The sequence below is a fragment of the Sphaerodactylus townsendi genome, linkage group LG01 (assembly GCF_021028975.2).
Source record: "Sphaerodactylus townsendi isolate TG3544 linkage group LG01, MPM_Stown_v2.3, whole genome shotgun sequence".
Classification (NCBI taxonomy): Eukaryota; Metazoa; Chordata; class Lepidosauria; order Squamata; family Sphaerodactylidae; genus Sphaerodactylus; species Sphaerodactylus townsendi.
Window position 1 is genome coordinate 178,687,524 of NC_059425.1, and position 19,896 is coordinate 178,707,419.

Sequence of the window (19,896 nt, forward strand, 5' to 3'; positions counted from 1 at the left end):
CATTTCCCACCCACCCCCGTGCTTTCCTTCACCCTGGGAGGGGAAGGTGGGGGGTGGCAAGCAGGGGAACTGGGAGGGGAATGTGGGGGGAGGATGGCAGGGGTCCTGTGAGATATGAAGAGTGAGGTCAAGGGTACCGTGACATCGAAAAGGTTGGAAAACACTGGCTTAGAGCGACCACTGCCCCCCAAACTTCTCACTGCCTGCTATTCTGAATCTGCTTTTCTGAGTTTAGGATTTGTGCTTTACCTTTCAGACCCGGAAGGCCAGGCATCCCATCTACTCCAGAAAGGCCAACATCACCAGCTTTGCCTTTGATGCCGGGGAAACCTGGTTCACCTTTGCTACCAGGCAGACCTCTTACACCTGCAGGACCTGGTATTCCTGGGTCTCCTGAATCCCCTCGAGGACCAGGTGGGCCTATAAAGAGTCGAATGGGAAAGAAAGCAAAGGGACATTGGGTAGGATGGAGAAAATGAAACCCTGATATTGTAAACATTCTGAGTGAACATGAGGAAACAAACAAACAACCAGGACAAAGAATGAAACATCAGCACACATGGAGTATTTCCAAATTACAAAGATCCCCGGGTACTTCCTAACCACGATGGGATCCGTTAGTTTCTCTTGCTGCTTGAGTATGTAATCTGGAAAGTAAATAATACGTTCACAAAAATCCCAACTGCAAAATGTTTTGCTAGATGATGACATTATTCACTCAGAAGTCAATCCCATATTTTAATGGGAAAAATGTCTTTAGAATTAGAGGGTTAGGCCATGGCTCAGGGGTAGAACGTATACTTGGCATGCAGAAGTCCCAAGTTCAACATCCCGCATCTTGGCATCTCCATCTAAAAGGATCAGGTAGTATATAATATGAGAGACCTATACCTGAGCTTCTGGAGACCAACTGGAAGTTGGAGTAAACAAAACTCCCAACACGGATCTTGCTAGTCTTCAGAACCTAAAGCGCTGTCTCCAACATTGTATACAACAGAAGCAGCAATATCTAGCGGAACTTAAATGGAACCAACTTTTACACGCGACCACAATAAATAATTCCAAGCAGTTCTGGTATCTAATTAATGGACCGTGTAATGTGGGCCTGACATCAACCTCATCAATTTCCCCATTTAATTGGCATAGCTATTTTTCTAACCTTTTTTATGCTGACGAGTTGGAAACCCCGTGCCCAGTGGTAGACCCTCTTGAATTGCCTGACTGGCCCTTTGTCTCAGTATAGGAAATTGCTGATCTGATAAGTGGTCTAAAGAATGGGAAAGCAGCTGGTCCAGTTTCAATTATCCCGGAGATTTTGAAATCAGGAGTGGTGGACCCCTCTCCTGGCGGCAGTGTTTACCATCATTAATAACACAGGCGTTATCCCAAACAGCTGGCGATTAGCCATATTAGTACCAATTTACAAAAAGGGAGACCCTACTGATCCTTCCAATTACCAGCCAACTAGTCTACTATCGGTAATTGGAAAGCTCTATTCAAAATTATTAATTATTATTGAGTAAACAAAACTGATTTTCATAGGCTAAGGATCTAATTCAGTACAAGGCAAACTGCAGCCTTTGTCATTTAATACAATAAAACATGATGCTGCTTAAAGCCATTTTCAAGTGACAGGAGTCTCCTGAAGTAGCCATCTTGATATTAGGTTCACACATGAAGAGAATCCAAATGCCAGTACCGCATGCTGGTGCTCTGGCTGGAGAGCTTGTGTGGACTATTCCTAAATCTGGGCCAAGTCACACAGTGGGCAGCACACAAAAACTAAAGCTACCTACTAGTATGCAGGAAGATCTTCAGTGGCCTCCATATGAGAAACATTCAAATAATATATTGGAGGAGACTCATACAACACATTACAAGGAACATCACATTAAATTCCACAGCGACACTGTTACCAGTTTCCAATGGATCAGGATTGAATAATATCAGGGCAATATTAGAAGAAGAAGAAGAAGAAGAAGAAGAAGAAGAAGAAGAAGAAGAAGAAGAAGAAGAAGAAGAAGAAGAAGAAGAAGAAGAAGAAGAAGAAGAAGGAGGAGGAGGAGGAGGAGGAGGAGGAGGAGGAGGAGGAGGAGGAGGAGGAGGAGGAGGAGGAGGAGGAGGAGGAGGAGGAGGAGGAGGAGGAGGAGGAGGAGATGATGATGATGATGATGATGATGATGATATGAATAATGGCTACTTTAGGGGTTTCAACCTTTTTGAACCTGGGGAACCATTAGATTTCTGATACAATGTGGTAGGCACAGTCACAAAATGGCTACTGTGGGAGGTGGACCTGGCCACAAGATGGTTGCCATGGCTTACCTTCAGTCATACCATTAAGATCTTTGTGTTCTGGTGGCACAGCCAGTCAAATTTCCAATGGCCCATAGCCCCACCTGGCCTTACCCATTTTCTAAACACATTTGGTGGGCACCAGGGAAGGGGAAGCAAGATGCTTTGGTGCCCATGGATAACCTACTGGGGGACCCCTAGGCTACTCTATGCTTTAAGCATTACAATCAAATATAGTTTGTCCCTGAATCAAGAGAAAGAATTGACAGGGAACCTGAAGAATGGAACTGTGGGGGATATATGCTGATGACTTGCCCATTAGGCTCTCCTTTCCTGGAGGAATACCTAAACTACACAGGCAAAATCAGATTTGGGAACAATTTCTTACCCGTAAGCCCCTGTGAACCCATTCTTCCTCTGGATCCTTGTGGGCCTGGCATTCCAGGGAATCCAAATGATCCTGGTGGTCCCTGCGCACCTGTCAGGCCAGGAGGACCTGAAAACCCTCGCTGCCCTTTGATCCCAGGTGGGCCTGGAAACCCATCGCTGCCTAATGATAAATATAAAAGAAGTCACCAACAATAACAATCTGAAAACAATTACAGTGACTCTGAAGGCCAGGGAAATGGAGATCGCACCTCTCTTCTGCTGGTCAGAAGCAAAATTATACACTTCCTGAGCACTGAAGACTTACCGATAGTATTTTTCCCAAAGGCATTATAGGCAACACTCCCCTCCCCTCAAATGCTGGGAGAATGGATGATATCCCCATCAATCTCCTGGTGAAGATCATGAGTCAGGGGAACCAACCAGGAGTTTATATGGGGGGGGGGACAGAGGAGGCTGATGCCCCAGGCACGACTTGTGAAGGTCATGTGGGGGGCACATTTGGCCACCCCTCCCCGCTTGCGCTTCCACCCACCAGCCTGCCGCTCACCCACCTGCTGCCCGTCCCCTGCCAGAGAGGTAGGCAAGAGGTTTAGAGCACCTTTTCCCTCTACCCCTCTCTGAGGGTGCATTTTTTTGGGGGAAGGGAGAGAGCAATTTGGGGGGACGCAATTTCAGTACCTACCCCGGGTGCCATTTTCTGCACATATCTCACTGGAGCCAATGCAGTCTCCATCCCAAACACAGGCTTGAATCTAGACTGAAATGAGTCCAGATCTTCTATCTCCTCCAAGACTTTCTGAAGCTGCATAGCCATTGCCTGCTCCAGCACCATAAGAATGGGATGCTGGCACCATCAGGAGGTAGGTATTTAGGGCATTTAAGTCCAAGGATGCTCTCAAAGCAAATGGAACTGCATCCTCTTGAGGTGACTTGAACAAGCCAGCATGGCTTGATACTAACAGCCCCAAAGGACACAGCTTGTGTCCAGACACAGTGAGCTGCACAATTCTAATCAGACTGGCCTCAGGGGTCTGGGATAACAGCCCCCCTCACAACTTGACAAAGCCAACGGCAAAGCTCCCAGGGGGCAGGGGGGTGCGTGACGCACTGGGTGCACAAAGTTGGGTCACATGGGGGGGACACAAAATTCTACCAGCCCCTCCCCCGCAGAACCCCCACGTGGATTTTGCGTCCCCCACGTGACCCAACTTCATGTGCCCGGTGCATCGCGCACCCCCTGTCCCCTGGGAGCTTCGCCGTTGGCTTTATCAAGTTGTGAGGGGGGCTGTTATCCCAGACCCCTGAGTCCAATCTGATTAGAATTGTGCAGCTCACTGTATCTGGGCACAAGTTCAAATGGAAGGCATTGGGTGGATGCGAGAGTGATGGAAAAGTGGGCACGTTCAGCTACTATCATAGCCACAGAGTAGGCATAATATTGTAATGAACTCTCATCTGTGTCAGGGGTGTAGCTAGGGTAAATGGAGCCCGGGGCAAAATCTGAGTTTTGCGCCCCCCCCCCCATATGGACAGCGTCCCTCCCCCACCATGACCAAACAACATTTTTTGCACCAGGTCATCTCAAAGTCACCATCGCATTATAGAACATGCCCCAACACACAAATCTGAACACATGACTCCCTAGTTTAAGAAACAACATTGAAAGTGATGCCTATTTTTGAAGGCGGGGGGAATCCCACCCTGCAAGGCAGCTATCCAGACGTTTAGTGTTGTTTAAACTACAAAGCTTAGAATTTATACTAGAGAAATCCACATTAAGGGGATGCTAAGGTCTCCCTAGTTTAAGCAAGTGAAAGTGATGCTGTTTCCGGGTAGATTCCCCCTCCCAAACAGCATCATTTTTCAATGTTTACAGTTTCCTAATGGGTTTTCTGGGCTGCGTGGCAGTAGTCCTGAAAAAGTGTATCTCTTGTTCCTAATGTTTCACCTGCATCTGTGGCTGGTGTTTTCCCAGGGGTGTATCACAGAGAGAAGTCTATTATACACTATGTCCAGCTTCCTGCTTACTAACAGACTTCTCTCTGTGATACACCTCTGAAGATACCAGCCACAGATGCAGGCAAAGCGTTGGGAACAAGATCTGCCAGACCCTGACCACACTTTAGCCTGTAAAACTCACAACTATACCAGTTGAATCTGGTTTTGACAAGCCTTCAACAATACTTTCAATGTTTTTTTTTTAATCTAGAAGCCCAGATTCTCCCTTTAAATTCACTCCAAAGGAGGTGGATTTAAAGAGAGAACCTAGGGGAAAATTTGGGGGTGCCTGTCAGGGGAGCAATGTTTAAGCTAACAATTTACCAAACTTTTAGGCTATCTTCAGGGAGACTCTCTCTAGTGAAACCACTGGGTTTAGTGAAGTGTTATGGACCAACCCCCCTCAAAAGGGGTAGCCACATCTACCATTAGCTCCCATTTGGAAACAATGTGGGAGATGGGGGGAGGCGCCTGCAGGGGTCCCATAGCTTTCGGAACCCTAGAACCAACCTTCACCAAACCTGGGTGGGCCCATCAGCAGGAGAACTATCCTCTCGATATCACCCTAGGTTTAGTGAAGTTTGATTCAGGGGTCCCAAAGTTATGGACCCTCAAAATCAGGCCAACCCGACCTGTTAGCTCCCATTTAGAGCATAATGGGGTATGGGGTCACCCATTTTAGGGATCTGAAAGCTTTTGGGGCCCCTGGACCAGGCTGCTGAGCAGGCAAACCTGGCTAGTATCATCAGGAGAGTCACCTGACAGGCTGTGCGGTGGGACTAGGCTACAAACCGCAATGCAGGCCAAGTGAAAAGGCAGAAAGGCAGAGGCCATGGAACCTGCAGTTTTTGCGCCCACCACAAGGTGGGGCAGGGCACAGACAGGATGTCCCCATTTGTATTCAGGTTCTGATCTGTGTTGGGTGCATAAACTTGGGGCCAATTTTTGCTCAGCACTGCTGGGCTGTAACCCTCTGCCCAACTGCTTCATCACTCTAAACGTCTTGGTAAACCAAGGGGCATTCTGGGCTCTGCAGGAGGGAAGAGGGCCCTTGGGGGCAATCATGTCTATCCCCCAAGTCATCTCTCTATTTCACAGGTCAATCAGCATTGTGATGGGGCACCACCTTTGATTACTGGAAAATCCCCAAGAGACATCAGGAAGCCCTCTAGATCCATCAGCCTCCAGGGTTGGACCATCCTAACTTCCACTCAACTCTTGCAAAGGTTCAGAGAGTCTTCAGGCCAAAACAACATACCCTAACATACCTACGAGTCTGTAGGTGAAAGGGTTTGTTTCTAGCCAAAAGCGGAAGGCAGAAAATGAGCTTTTGAGAAAGCTGTCAAGTGTGCTAGACTGCATTCATGTCCGGGTTGCATGTCTTCAAGGTGGCCATTGCCAAAGTGGCAGTTACCTCTAAGTGCTGGTAAAACTCAGAAAGCCTTGCGTGCCAGAAGTCCTGAAAATCCAGGCGGTCCAGCATCTCCTGGGAAGCCTGGCTGTGCTCCTAGGATATCTCCTGTAATTCCTTTTGCCCCCGGTGCACCGGGCAAGCCTGGTAAACCACGACTACCTGGAAAACCTTTGGCCCCAGGCGATCCTGGTGAACCTGGAGTTCCTCTGGGTCCAGTAAATCCTAAAATAGAATGGAATGACCATCCTGAGTAAGATAAGATATTTGATATAGTAATATATTCTTTAATACATTCCACATTTGGAGAGAGGCTACGGCTCAGTGTAAGCAGGGGTTGATGGGAATTATAGTCCGTGAACATCTGAAGTGCCAGAGTTGGACACTCCGGCTTTAGAGTTTTAAAGGCAAGAGATGGTCAGAGGTGGTTTGCCATTGTTTGCCTTCATGTGAGCTGAGAGAGTTCTAAGACACCTGAGACTGGCCCAAGGTCACCCAGCCGGCTTCAGGTAGAGGAGCAGGGAAACAAACCCAGTTCACTTGAGTAGAGTCCAGAACTCTTAGCCACTACACCATGCTGGCTCTCATGCATTAGGTACTTTTAAAAAACAACAACACAGAAGAACCATCTTACTTTGTAATTGAACAGTGTGTTCCCAATGACAAATCAGAAAAAGCAAGGGCTGCTAGGAAGTGTAGCCTCAGTCATCTGGGAGGGCCCAGATTTCAGCTCCTCCCAAAGGAAAAAGGACTACACTGCCCAGCAGTCCTTGTTGTAGGAAGCCATACTCCCCTCACAGTGTGCTTCTCTCTGGCGGCAGCGAGCCATGAAAAGGGGAGAAAGTGCAGAAGGAAACCATATTCCCCTCTTCCCTTCATGGTGTACTTCTCCCTACCAGTCCCTACTAGGACTAGGTCCCTGTACAAAGTTCGGGAGCCTGTCTGTGTGAGTGTGTGTGTGGGGGAATCTATGGGCCTTTCTGCATTTACCGCCAGCCCAGCTTCCACTCTCTCAAAGTATGCACGGGGTCCCAAACACTCCCCACGACAGGCAGAAATGACAATGAAACCCGCCTGCAGCTGCTGCGCCTTCCCTCAAGCATATGGCATCCCTAAGCCCGATGGAAAAATGGCGCCTTTTGATGACCCCGCGCAGAGCTAGGTTTTCATTATCTGTGGTAAATTGCAAGTCCAAGTGGGAAGGAAAGGCAGAAGGGGTTGGCCTCCTTGATGGGTGCTATTATCCCACCAACAGTTTTCTAGAGCCCATTGTATTTGTTCATACAATGGTCTTTACTGTTAGTACCTACTCCACAGGCATAAAACAAAATGAACCCTTCATTTGCTTAGACGTGAAATTATGTCTTCTATTTTGCAATACCTGGGGGGCCCGCTGCACCTTCGGGGCCTCGGTCCCCTTCAGGGCCAGTTATCCCCTTGAGCCCATCCAGACCAAAGTCTCCTGAAATCCCTTTTGGACCAACAGCACCTACATTTTGGAAGGTAAGATACTAAGTTAGATGCAAATAAAAAAAGAAGAACATATAACAGTGGTGGCGAACCTTTGGCAGTCCAGATGTTATGGGCTGCAATTCCCATCAGCCCCTGCCAGCATGGCCAATTGACCATGCTGGCAGGGGCTGAGTGGAAATGTAATCCTGTATCCCTGAGACTGCTAAAGGTGCTCCACCTCTGAATTATCATAAGAACATATACATAACATAACACATACATTCCTAGATTCTCCACATTTGAATGTTAGGGTATTAAAGACCTCTTCTCCTAGGATGAATTACCAGAGGGCTGTACCCAACCAAGTAACTTCCACTCCACGTAGGGTCAGCATCAACATATACTGAAATGGAGCATCTGTTATGGTCCAGGGGTTCTAGTGAGGCCTTATTCTGCTGACCTTCCCTTTGTCTTCTCACTTGCCAATGCTTCATCACCCATGCTGCAATTATTGCTCAGGGCCACCAGGGAAAGAGCTTCAGGCAGCTGTGAGCATGGATGGTGGAAAGACTCTTGAGAAGACAAAGGAAGGACAGACAAGCAAGTAGAAGGGATGCGAGTTGGTGGGAAGGATCACCTCAACCCAAGATCAGAGGTGGGATCCAGCAGATTCTCACAGGTTCCTGAGAGTAGGTTACTAATTATTTGTGTGTGCCGAGAGGGGGTTACTAATTGGTGATTTTGCCACGTGATTTTTGCCTTAGTTACGCCCCTCCTCTCAGCAATGTAGCATGAACTTGAAACAGTCATGGGGGAGGTGCACGGTCATGCGTGACAGCCTACGCCTGTGTGCGATGGATTTCTGCCCAAGGACTGGTGCAGCAGCTGCGTCCTTGCCACAGCCCTGCCCAGGAATGCCCCGCCCCTGGAATGCCCAGCCACGCCCCTGTTGTGCCCCGCCCAGCCCCATTGGCGCTACGCCACAGTTTGAATCCCACCACCATTGGAACCTGTTACTAAAATTTTTGGATCCCGCCACTGCCCAAGATGTGTTAAACTGCATCATCCAGGGCTTATAGCAGTGTAATAATATATGGGCAACATGAATTTAATGCCAATTGACACTTTGTTAACCTATTGCTGGTCTATATAGCTAAATATATCCAGCTTGTTATGGAATGTCTGAAGAACACAAGAATTGTATTGATTTAAGGTATTTCTCCCCCCCCTCCTTTTTTTATTTCACCCACACAGGTTGACAAAACGAAAACCATAAAAAAATAGTAATTAAACCAACCAAGAATTAGCGGTGGGCAGTTTGGCAACGCTGAATGGAAATTCAGTAACACTGAATGGAAACCCCACCCCAAATACCTTATTGTATTTGGGGGGTATTTTTCCTCCTGAAAATGTGGCAGTAAAGGGAGCCGAAACAGCAGATTCTGGCATGATTCAGGTTGGTGCCTCAGCCTGCTGCCATTTTAGTTTAGGAGGACGTGGGGGGGGGGATCCCCTCCTCCCATCCCTCCCTCACCACCTCCCGTTTCCCCTCCAGAGGCTGGTACAGAAGTCCCCTATTTCTTGCCGTTTCCCTTCCTGCAGTAGCTTTGCCCCGCCCAGGATTCTGTGCATGTGCCCAGTGACCTAGGTATAGCTTTTATGGGGGGGGGGCGTTCCTTGTGGGGGGGTTCGAGATGGGGTGAAATTTTTACAGAACTGCAAGCTGGGGCTGACTAGCCTTGTGAGCCAGGTGGAAATGACTCTGCACAATCTACCTACTTGCTCCACATGGGGCTCAGAGTCAGTGGGTAGCTCTGGACCACCACCTCCAGGTTTCATGTGGGCCTTGGAGACAGCTCCGTACCTGTGGGAACTGGCATTGGAGTCCAGGTAAGTGGAGCAAAAGGGGAAAGGGGATACTGGGGAAAGGTAAAATTCAAATTTGGTCCTGACCCAATTTTTTCAGGAATCCAGATATTCCTGATATGAAGGTTCAGGGATATCCAGGTTCAGCAGAATAATTCAAGTCACTTGGACCCAGATCTGATTTTACCAATGTTTTTTGCCCACCCCTACCAATAATTAACTGAACGTAGGAGAAGAAAAATACCGGAATGTAGAAAGAAGGACTCAACAAGCATCATTCAGCAACCGGTACGCCACTGATCAGCAGAGCCTAAAGGTTGTCTCAAATAAAAGCGGTCTGAATGTTGATGTTTGAAAAGCAGTAGGGAGGGGAAAGATGGGCATTTCCGGGATGGGGTTTCTGTGACTTTGATGCCACCACTGAAAAGGCGCTGTGCACAAAACCAGCTCACCAAACCTCAACCAGGGGAGAAAACAGAACAGTGTGAACCCAGCAACAGCATTCCGTCTAGTTATGCCTATACCAGTGGACAAGCCAAACCCAAAATGAAGGGAGAACTTTACCCCTTGGTCCTGGTACCCCTGGATTTCCCGGAGCTCCTTTTGGGGCTATAGGGCAGCCAGAACCTACAGAGACAAATGACACAGACTGAGCGGCGGAGGTAAATAAATGTGAGCATACCCTTCTTCTTTTTGTTTTATCTTCCCATGTTTTTGAAAAGCATTTTGTTAAGATTTATTTTACCTGGTGGCCGCAGATCAGTCCTGTTTTGACCAATGACTTGCACAGTCTGCACAGTTTGTCCACAGTCTTGAATGGAGTTAAAAGGAAAGGGGGGGGGGGAAATTATTTTTAAAGAATTTCTATGTCACCACTCAGTCACAATCTTTCAAGAAAATCATGTTAAATCACAGCCCGTAAATCACAGCCTATAAATAATCAGATTTATGTAACAAAAACAAACCAACCAGGAATTCTAACAATTGCACATTGAATAGAAAGAAGGGACTCTTTAGTTTGGAGAGAAGACGTCTGAGGGGGGATATGATTGAAGTCTATAAAATTATGCATGGGGTAGAAAATGTTGACAGAGAGACATTTTTCTCTCTTTCTCACAATACTAGAACCAGGGGGCATTCATTGAAAATGCAGGGGGGAAGAATTAGGACTCATAAAAGGAGGCATTGCTTCCATAGCAACGTGTGATTGGTGTTTGGAATATGCTGCCACAGGAGGTGGTGATGGCCACTAACCTGGAGAGCTTTAAAAAGGGCTTGGACAGATTTATGGAGGAGAAGTCGATCTATGGCTACCAATCACCAGTCCTCACTTGATCTCAGATTGCAAATGCCTTAGCAGACCAGGTGCTCGGGAGCAGCAGCAGCAGAAGGCCATTGCTTTCACATCCTGCATGTGAGCTCCCAAAGACACCTGGTGGGCCATTGCGAGTAGCAGAATGCTGGACTAGATGGACTCTGGTCTGATCCAGCAGGCTTGTTCTTATGTTCTTATGTTCTTATGAATTAAAAAAAACATCAGCACATAGGATGTAAAAAAATCATAAGAACATAAGAACAAGCCAGCTGGATCAGACCAGAGTCCATCTAGTCCAGGTCTCTGCTACTCGCAGTGGCCCAACAAATGCAAGATTATTCGAACCCGAGATAAAATAAAAAATTTAGGGGAGAACCTAAAACTATGAAGACCAGGTTTGAAGAAGCGTGTTCTGGGGTTGGTGACCATCCATTTGTCCTCTGATGGAGGCACGCGAAGTAGTAGTAGTAGTAGTAGTAGTAGTAGTAGTAGTAGTAGTAGTAGTAGTAGTAGTAGTAGTAGTAGTAGTAGTTTGGATTTATACCCCACCTTTCTCTCTTGTAAGGAGACTCAAGGTGTACTGTCGAAGGCTTTCACGGCCGGAATCACTTGGGTGCTGTGTGGTTTCCAGGCTGTATGGCCGTGTTCTAGCACCATTCTCTCCTGACGTTTCGGCTGCATCTGTGGCTGGCATCTTCAGAGGATCCTCTGAAGAATGCCAGCCACAGATGCAGGCGAAACGTTAGGAGAGAATGCTGCTAGAACACGGCCATACAGCCCGGAAACCACAAAGCACCCAAGACTCAAGGTGGCTTACAAGCTCCTTCCCCCTCCTCTCTGTAAGGGTCTGTTTCTCCAGTCAGCAAACAAGATTCAGGAAAGTTTCAAGAGCTTTATTGGAACTGCTGTCAGCCCAAGGTTCAGGTAGCCAAAGCTAGCGCTTTGCCCCCTGAACCCCAGTATATACCTGAACATTTGCCACATGGCTGATCCCAGAATCCCCCTCCCTTGCATTCCCAATACATCAGCATAAGAAAGATGGTGAGAAAGAAGCATTGTTCTGAGACCGACAGACACTTCCCTTCTCCAGGAAACCCAAGATAAGGAAAAGTGGTATGCTTATTTTGCTAGTTACAAGCAGCAACAGAAAAGTCTACCAGCCTCGGGCAATGATAATGGGAGGGCCAGCTGTGGCCGTGGTGTGGAAGTGCGAGATGCCAGGCTGAGTACGGTGCAGGCCTGACACTCTCCGTACAATGGACACCTTGTGAGGTAGGTGGGGCTGAGAGAGTTCTGAAGAACTGTGACTAGCCCAAGGTCACCCAGCAAGAATGTAGGAGTGTGGAAACACATCTGATTCACCAGATAAGCCTCTGCCACTCAGGTGGAGGAATGGGGAATCAAACCCAGTTCTCCAGTTTAGAATGCACCTGCTCTTAACCACTACACCCCCGTGGCTTTCTGGGTCCTCTTCAATTCTTGGGCAGCAGGTCTTTAGCTAGTCTTGGTCAGCAGGTCTTTAGCTAGTCTGGACCTGAGCCATTTTCATTCTAATAGACAAGAGAATCCACAGTTCTCAAATCATGGGCAGATTTCAAACTATTCACACATCTTATCTGAAGGCTGGGATACGCATGTCACAGGATTCCGACAAATGACTTCTGATTATGTGTTCAACTGAGTACAATCCCCAAACCTATCCCTGACAACGGGCTATTTGCTCAACTTTAAAAAGGCAAGAACTGCTCCAACAAATTGATCAAGTCTAGCATTATTAGGAGCAATTTCATAGCTGGAGAACTGTAACTCTAAGGAGTTCTGGAGGAAATGGTGCTCCCAAGGGCTTGGCGCCATGAGATCTCCAGAAGGAAAGGCTTGGAAATCTCTTCCACTCAAGGAAGGTTCCTTGGACTGCTGGACTGACCCAACAGGAAGCTGTGTTACTAGAAAGCAGCAGAGAACCCGGGAATCTTAGGTGTAAGGTACTCTCAACTGGAGCACCTTCCCTATGAGGAGAGGCTGCAGAGTTTGGGACTCTTTAGTTTGGAGAGGAGACGGCTGAGGGGGGATATGATTGAGGTCTATAAAATTATGCATGGGGTAGAAAATGTTGACAGAGAGAAATTTTTCTCTCTTTCTCACAATACTGGAACCAGGGGGCATCCATTGAAAATGCTGGGGGGAAGAATTAGGACTAATAAAAGGAAACACTTCTTCACGCAACGTGTGATTGGTGTTTGGAATATGCTGCCACAGGAGGTGGTGATGGCCACTAACCTGGATAGCTTTAAAAGGGGCTTGGACAGATTTATGGAGGAGAAGTCGATCTATGGCTACCAATCTTGACCCTCCTTGATCTGAGATTGCAAATGCCTTAGCAGACCAGGTGCTCAGGAGCAACAGCCGCAGAAGGCCCTTGCTTTCACATCCTGCATGTGAGCTCCCAAAGGCACCTTGTGGGCCACTGCGAGTAGCAGAGAGCTGGACTAGATGGACTCTGGTCTGATCCAGCTGGCTTGTTCTTATGTTCTTACCCATTGGTCTCTAGGGTGTCGTGGAGCATCACTGCCCCATTCTGCCGTTTCTGAACACTCCGGAGCATTTCATGCCCAAATACTCTGCAGTAGTTTAAGCGTTAAGCTTGTTGATCAACATTTGTTACTGTTAGAATATTTTGCACGTACCTAATTGAGCGGGGGTCCCTGGGGGACCGGGAGGACCTTGCCAACCAGGACTCCCATGTGCCCCGAGGTTACCTGGAGGACCTGGATATCCTTTAGGGCCTGGCAAATCGATCCCAGGCAGACCCCCTTCACCTGGAAAGCCCTTAGGGCCAGGAGGTCCCGGATCGCCAGCGTCCCCTACAGCACCTCTTATACCATCACCCTGCAAGAGAGAGTAAATATAAAGTGACCTGCTTGCATCAAGATCATCAATCTGTTTGTACTATGGAGGTGTTCTGAGTTCTGAAGCAAGGTCAATTTAACTTCCTCAGCTAACAGTCGGCCATGGCAGAGTAGAAAGCCACCTGTCATCCACTGAGAGCATAGGTGTCAAACTCAGGCCCTCTAGATGTTCATGGACTACAATTCCCAGCAGCCCCTGCTATCATGGCCAATTGGCCCTGCTTGCATGGGCTGATGGGAATCATAGCCCATGAACACCTGGAGGGCCTGAGTTTGACACCTATGCCTTAGAGCAGTGGTGGCGAACCTTTGGCACTCCAGATGTTATGGACTACAATTCCCATCAGCCCCTGGTAGCATGGCCAATTGGCCATACTGGCAGGGGCTGATGGGAATTGTAGTCCATAACATCTGGAGTGCCAAAGGTTCGCCACCACGGCCTTAGAGTATATAGTCTTTCAGGAAATTTGCATGCCCTTGGTATGGCCAGCTCTAGTTTTGCTGCCGGCCTGCTTCCTTTGCATTGCTCTTTGGGGTGTTCCAGCCACTGGGTTCCAAACGCTGCAATCCAGAGGAACAGGGCGAGTGGGGAGGGAATGCCAGAAGTGGCGTTATGCTGCCTTTAATGACCTTTCCTGGCAGTGTGGCGACGGGAGAAACTCAAAAACCCTCCCCGCTGACGGAATTCCCCCAAAGGATCTCTATGCAACTGCAGACCAGGGCTTATGGCGCAACTGGTGCCAAACCCAGAGTAGAAGCTGACCAACCTTGGCTCCACCCCTGGGAATGCTCTCACCATGCTGATGTGGCTGGAGGCTGCCCATGAATGCCAACATGAAGCTGGGCACTGCAGCTAGACATGTCAGCGTGCCAGTGGATTTGCCCCTCTGCCAGGGTAAGTACACCCGGGAGGACATTTCCGCCAGATTGGACTGGTAAGGAAGTTGGGGGGCCCTGACCCTCTCCAGTGGGAAATTCCTACAAAGGTCAAGTGGTGGCACCAGTTACCCTAGAGCAGCGGTTCTAAACCTGGGGGTCGCGACCCCTTTGGGGGTCGAACGACCCTTTCACAGGGGTCACCTAAGACTCTCTGCATCAGTGTTCTCCATCTGTAAAATGAATAAATGTTAGGGTTGGGGGTCACCACAACATGAGGAACTGTATTAAAAGATCGCGGCATTAGGAAGGTTGAGAACCACAGCCCTAGAGAGAGAGAAAGCCCCTTCCAGAAGAAGCTGGGGACCCTGGGAAGACAGTTGGGTCAGTAATGGGATTCAGCAGATTCACACACTTCGGCAGAACCGATTGTTAAAATGGTGCTTGTAAACAACCAGTTGTTAAATCATTTGAATCCCACCACTGGACTGGGTAGAATTGGTCCTGTAGGGAAAAGCAGGTCTGTTCTGCCCCTATTATTATTATTATTATTATTATTATTATTATTATTATTATTATTATTATTATTATTATTATTATTATTATTATTGTTGTTGTTGTTGTTGTTGTGGTGGTGGTGGTGGTGGTGGTGGTGGTGGTGGTGGTGGTGGTGGTGGTGGTGGTTGACGACAACAACAACAACAACAACAACAACAACAACAACAACAACAACAACAACAACAACAACAACAACAACAACAACAACAACAGTAATACAAGGATCATCACTGTCTGCCTGGTAAGCTGTTGCCCCTGAAAGCAGGCTGTTGGAACTGTTTCGTGCCAGCAAGCTCAGGAAGTTTGGGGACCCCTGTTCTAAAGGATAAATCGGCCTACTGAAGTTTTGCTTCCACACTGGGAGTTTCTGTCAAATTTTGAAGTATTCAGATGACACAGTGCCTATCCTGGGAAGGACCAATCTCGTATTTTTCCCCTGAGCTGAAAAAAATAAAACCGTTTCATTTGATCCAGCTCAAAGAGGGAAGTTTGGGGCAGCTGTGAGTGGCGTACCACCCAAAGCCACTATGGGGAGGGGAACAGGGCAAAGCTCCGCCTTCAAAATGGAAGAAATAAGTTCCACTCTCAAACACCTTTTAAAGGGCCTTTTCCCTTTCTCAGATGAGCCATGCTGAAACGTTACAGAGTAGTTGGGCAGGAAAAGAGGGTCCAGGATCCCAAAGGTGGGGGGGTAAAACATTTTTGTTTTTGTGCAGATGTGATGAGTGCAAGGGGCAGAAATGGGGGTGATGGCAGCAACAAGCACAGTGGGACGCCCATGAACAACCTACCCACCCACCCGAAGGAGGAGGAGTTCGTATTGATACCTCGCCTTTCTCTCCCGTAAGAAGTCTCAGAGCAGTATACAAATTCCTTTCCTTTCCTCTCCCCACAACAGAACCTAGTGAGGCAGGTGGGGCTAAGAGAGTTCTGAGAGAACTAGCCCAAGCTCACCCAGTAGGAATGTAGGAGTGGGAAAACATATCTAGTTCAACATATCTAGTCCACCAGATAAGAGTCTGTCATTCATGTGGTGGAGTGGGGAATCAAACTCGATCCCCCAGATTAGAGTCCACCTGCTCTTAACCGTCGTAACTTACAGGAAGACCAGGCAGCCCTGGCAAACCATCTTTCCCATCTCTGCCTGGTAAACCATCGTCTCCTTTCGCTCCAGGAGGCCCAGTCTCTCCTTGGTCCCCTCTGGCACCTAGGAAACAAAATCCCCACAGTCAGATACAAGCCGTGCAGTGCTACAACTACACAACACTAGAAAGAAAGCTGGTGGCCGTGTGTACCTTTTTCTGTCACGTATCGGGAATCCCCTTTCGGCCCTGGCAGTCCGGGAGGTCCAGGAAGTCCAGGAAAACCCTGTTTGTGTTAAGAGAATCACGTTTGTCGCAGTCAAACTACTTTCAGAAGGTAGCTGCGTGTGGGTCCAATGGAAGAATCAGTAGCGTCTTAGAGCCCAACGTAGTTTTCAGGGTGCAAGCAACTGAGAGTCAAAGCTCCCTTCGGTATTTGACATTGAGAGACTGAACTCTCACAAACATGGAAAGGGGGGGGTAATGGCACCCGGGGCAACATCTGCTCCAGCCTCACCGCACTCCACTTACATTAGCCGGAAGGAGCCTGGCAGGGCCTGGCCGAGGGGTGCCCGGTGGCGGCCCAGCCAGGCTGCTCCTTCAGCCGGCGGAGGCTCCACCGGCTGAAGAAGCAGCCTGGTGGGGCAGGCCTGAGGGGAGGGTGTGGGGGGGGGGTGGCAGAGGCATATCTAGGCAAACTGGAGACTGAGGACAAAACCTGAGTTTGGCGCGCCCCCATGGGCAAGGCATGCTGGGTCGGAGGGAGGTGGAGCTCCCCCCCGTCCTCCTGCTCTGGTGGCTTGCTGGGACTGGGAGGTGGGACCAGTGGGCCACCATCCAGAGTGGGCAGGGTTGAGACATTTTGGCGCCACCCACGTGACTGAAATTGTTGCGTCCGTGGCCCTCCCTTGTCCATAGGCAGATACGCCACTGGTGGGGGGCGATTCTCCGCCTGCCCCATGTGACCAGCTGGCATGCACCCATGGACATGTGACCGCACATGTCCCTGTGAGTGATCCGCCTCTGAGTGTAACTATTCAATGTTAAAGAATGTGTGACATCTGTTTATATATATGCTTAAATAAAAAGGAAAATAGGAGCGTGTCTTATAAATATCGTACTTTAGCACCAGAAAATCCAGGGACACCATGCTGGCCTTGATCGCCAGGTTGTCCCTTTCTACCAGGATGTCCCAATGGGCCTGGAAAACCTGGGGGGCCCGGTTGCCCGGCTGGGCCCCTTCTTCCTTCATCGGCTCCACATCGACAATCCCCTGCCTCACCTGGAGGAAAAAAGAACAACACATTCTCATCTTTGCTGTAGAGTCCAAGGCATACATCCAGGCATACATGACCTGAAAAGGAGCAAATGCCACAGTTTCTTTACTGTCACATCCCAAGGAACGCAGTGCCAGAATTTTGCTATGGAAAATGGGCGGAGCTCATCCTGTCATTTGTGTACTGCAGATCTGCCCAGAACAGCATTCAGTGGACTCAATCACACATTAAACTCACAGGCACATGCAAGGACATAGGTAAGGGGGTGGGGGGTTCTCGGGTTCAACCCCCCCCCCCGGCATGTCCGAAGCTCCGCCTCGTTTATGTTTTTTTGTATTTTTAAAGTGTTTTATGTTTTTGGCCTGCACAGGGCGCAGTTTTTAGGCTAGCAGCACCTAAATTTCAGAGATTTTTTGGGAGACTCTCCTAATGATTCCACCCAGGTTTGGTGAGGTTTGGTTCAGGGGGTCCAAAGTTATGGATTCCCAAAAGGGGTGCCCCATCCCCAATTGTTTCCAATGGGAGCTAATAGAAGATGAGGGCTACACCTTTGAGGGTCCATAACTTTGAATTTTATGCCCCTCTTTTGTCTACCATAAGGAGTCTCAAAGAGGTTTCTTCCCTTCCCCTCCCCAAAGCAGAGACATTGAGAGGTAAGTGGAGCTAAGAGAGTTCTGAGAGGACTGTGACTGGCCCTAGGTTCCCCAGCAGGCTTTATATGAAAGAGCAGGGACTCAAATCCATTTCTCCAGAGTAGAGTCCACGGCTCTTAACCACTAAAGGAGGGAGGATGTGATCTAGATCAGGTCTTTAACTCATAAGACAATTTGTAGTAGATGGTGAGTTAAAATGTAACTTACCTTTAAAGCCTTTCTGTCCGCGCGGCCCTGGGTACCCTTGGCTGCCGTCACGGCCAGGAAACCCTCGAAACCCCTTTGGTCCAACAACATACTCTGTAGAAATGGAAAACGAAAACATTAGAGGATCTTGCAGCTTAAGGTTGACTTTTCCTGTTTCCTAAAGTGAAAAAGCCAGTTTATCATACTGATATAGGTCCCTTGTAACAGCAGAAGAGTCTAAGGCAGTGATGGCGAACCTTTTTGAGACCGAGTGCCCAAATTGCAACCCAGATCCCACTTATTTATCACAAAGTGCCAAGACAGCAATTTAACCTGAATACTGAGCTTTTAGTTTAGAAAAAAAACTGGTTGGCTCCCTCTTCCTCTGCCCCACCCACTTGAGCCTCCAGCAAGTCCCACACGGACTGCTCCGTTCCTCTCTAGCATATCTGCCTCCTCTGCACACACATACCCCCGGGCAGCAGCCACCCAGAGCACAGGCACCAGGCCCGCCAGCCGAGTCTTCCCTGCTCACCACGGCGTGTGCATGTCGTGCTCAGTGGCCCAGGCCAGCCTAGATGTGTGTGTGTGTGTGGGGGGGTGATTTTTCCGCCCACCACATGATGAACTATGTATGCGTGTGCCCACAGAGAGGGCTCCGAGTGCCACCTCTGGCACCCGTGCCATAGGTTCGCCATCGCTGGTCTAAGGGTTCTTGATCCTAGGATCTCAGCCCCTACTCTCCAGCCTGAGCTCTTGGCCTTAATAACCGAACCCAGTGGACATCGGTGGAGATGTTCTATGCTTTGCCTTCTATGTTTATTTTTATACTGTATTTAATTATATTGTATTTGTAATAAGTCACGGTGGATCCCCACCACCCGAGAGAAAAGTGGATAAAAGTACACTAAACAAACAAACTATTCTGCCTCCTTAAACTTCAGCTGCTGCTTTCTCAGAAATGCTCTGGCCACTTACCTGAAGAACCTGGAGGGCCAGTTGAACCAGGAAACCCAGGGAGTCCATCCTGACCATCTATCCCTGGGAGACCTGGTATTTCAGCTGGAAGCCCTGGATCGCCAACAAAACCTTTGGGCCCCATTTCTCCAGGCAATCCTCTTCTTACAGAGATATCTGGAATGGGGAAGACAGATATCTGTGATTTTTAGTGTGATCCAGAGGAAAGGTTACCTGGAATGGATCAGGCTTTAGCACCCATCGGACTACACTGTCGACCTCAGGTTTGCCCTGCAGCCCCTGCTACCTGCTCCTCTGACAAATCATGGTGGTCCTTGATCTCACGCAGCTGGGCTTGCTTCCTGAGAATTCCTAAACAGATTCGGTTCTGGGTACTTGAGAGACTGTATCCGCCCACCTGGGCTGTCCTGCCTCCTTCAGAGGTGAGAAGGGTGGGGGCTTTCTTAACAGTGGCCCCTGCGCTGTGGAATGAGCCAGGCACCTGCTCTCTTGGAGTTTCGGTATCTGGCGAAGACTGCCCTCTTCCATGGGTGCAGCATGGGGAAATTGTGCCCGGGGCATGCACGCGCCTTACGTCCCTGCTGTGGTGCCACCCACCCCTGCCCCACCCCCTCCATGACTGGGCCACGCCCCTGCTGCGGCTCCGCCCAGGG

General features: G+C 48.8%; 1 protein-coding gene across 1 annotated transcript in view; it reads right to left on the minus strand.

Moving 5' to 3' along the window:
- COL4A2 (collagen type IV alpha 2 chain) overlaps positions 1-19,896 on the minus strand; it is a 174,461-nt gene that overhangs the window by 42,533 nt on the left and 112,032 nt on the right. Inside the window, 12 exon segments of the mRNA XM_048501030.1 lie at positions 250-420; positions 2,684-2,845; positions 6,098-6,319; positions 7,476-7,583; positions 9,977-10,039; positions 10,158-10,223; positions 13,412-13,613; positions 16,168-16,274; positions 16,363-16,435; positions 17,271-17,431; positions 18,287-18,379; positions 19,244-19,399. Coding sequence (XP_048356987.1) covers positions 250-420; positions 2,684-2,845; positions 6,098-6,319; positions 7,476-7,583; positions 9,977-10,039; positions 10,158-10,223; positions 13,412-13,613; positions 16,168-16,274; positions 16,363-16,435; positions 17,271-17,431; positions 18,287-18,379; positions 19,244-19,399 — 1,584 coding nt within the window.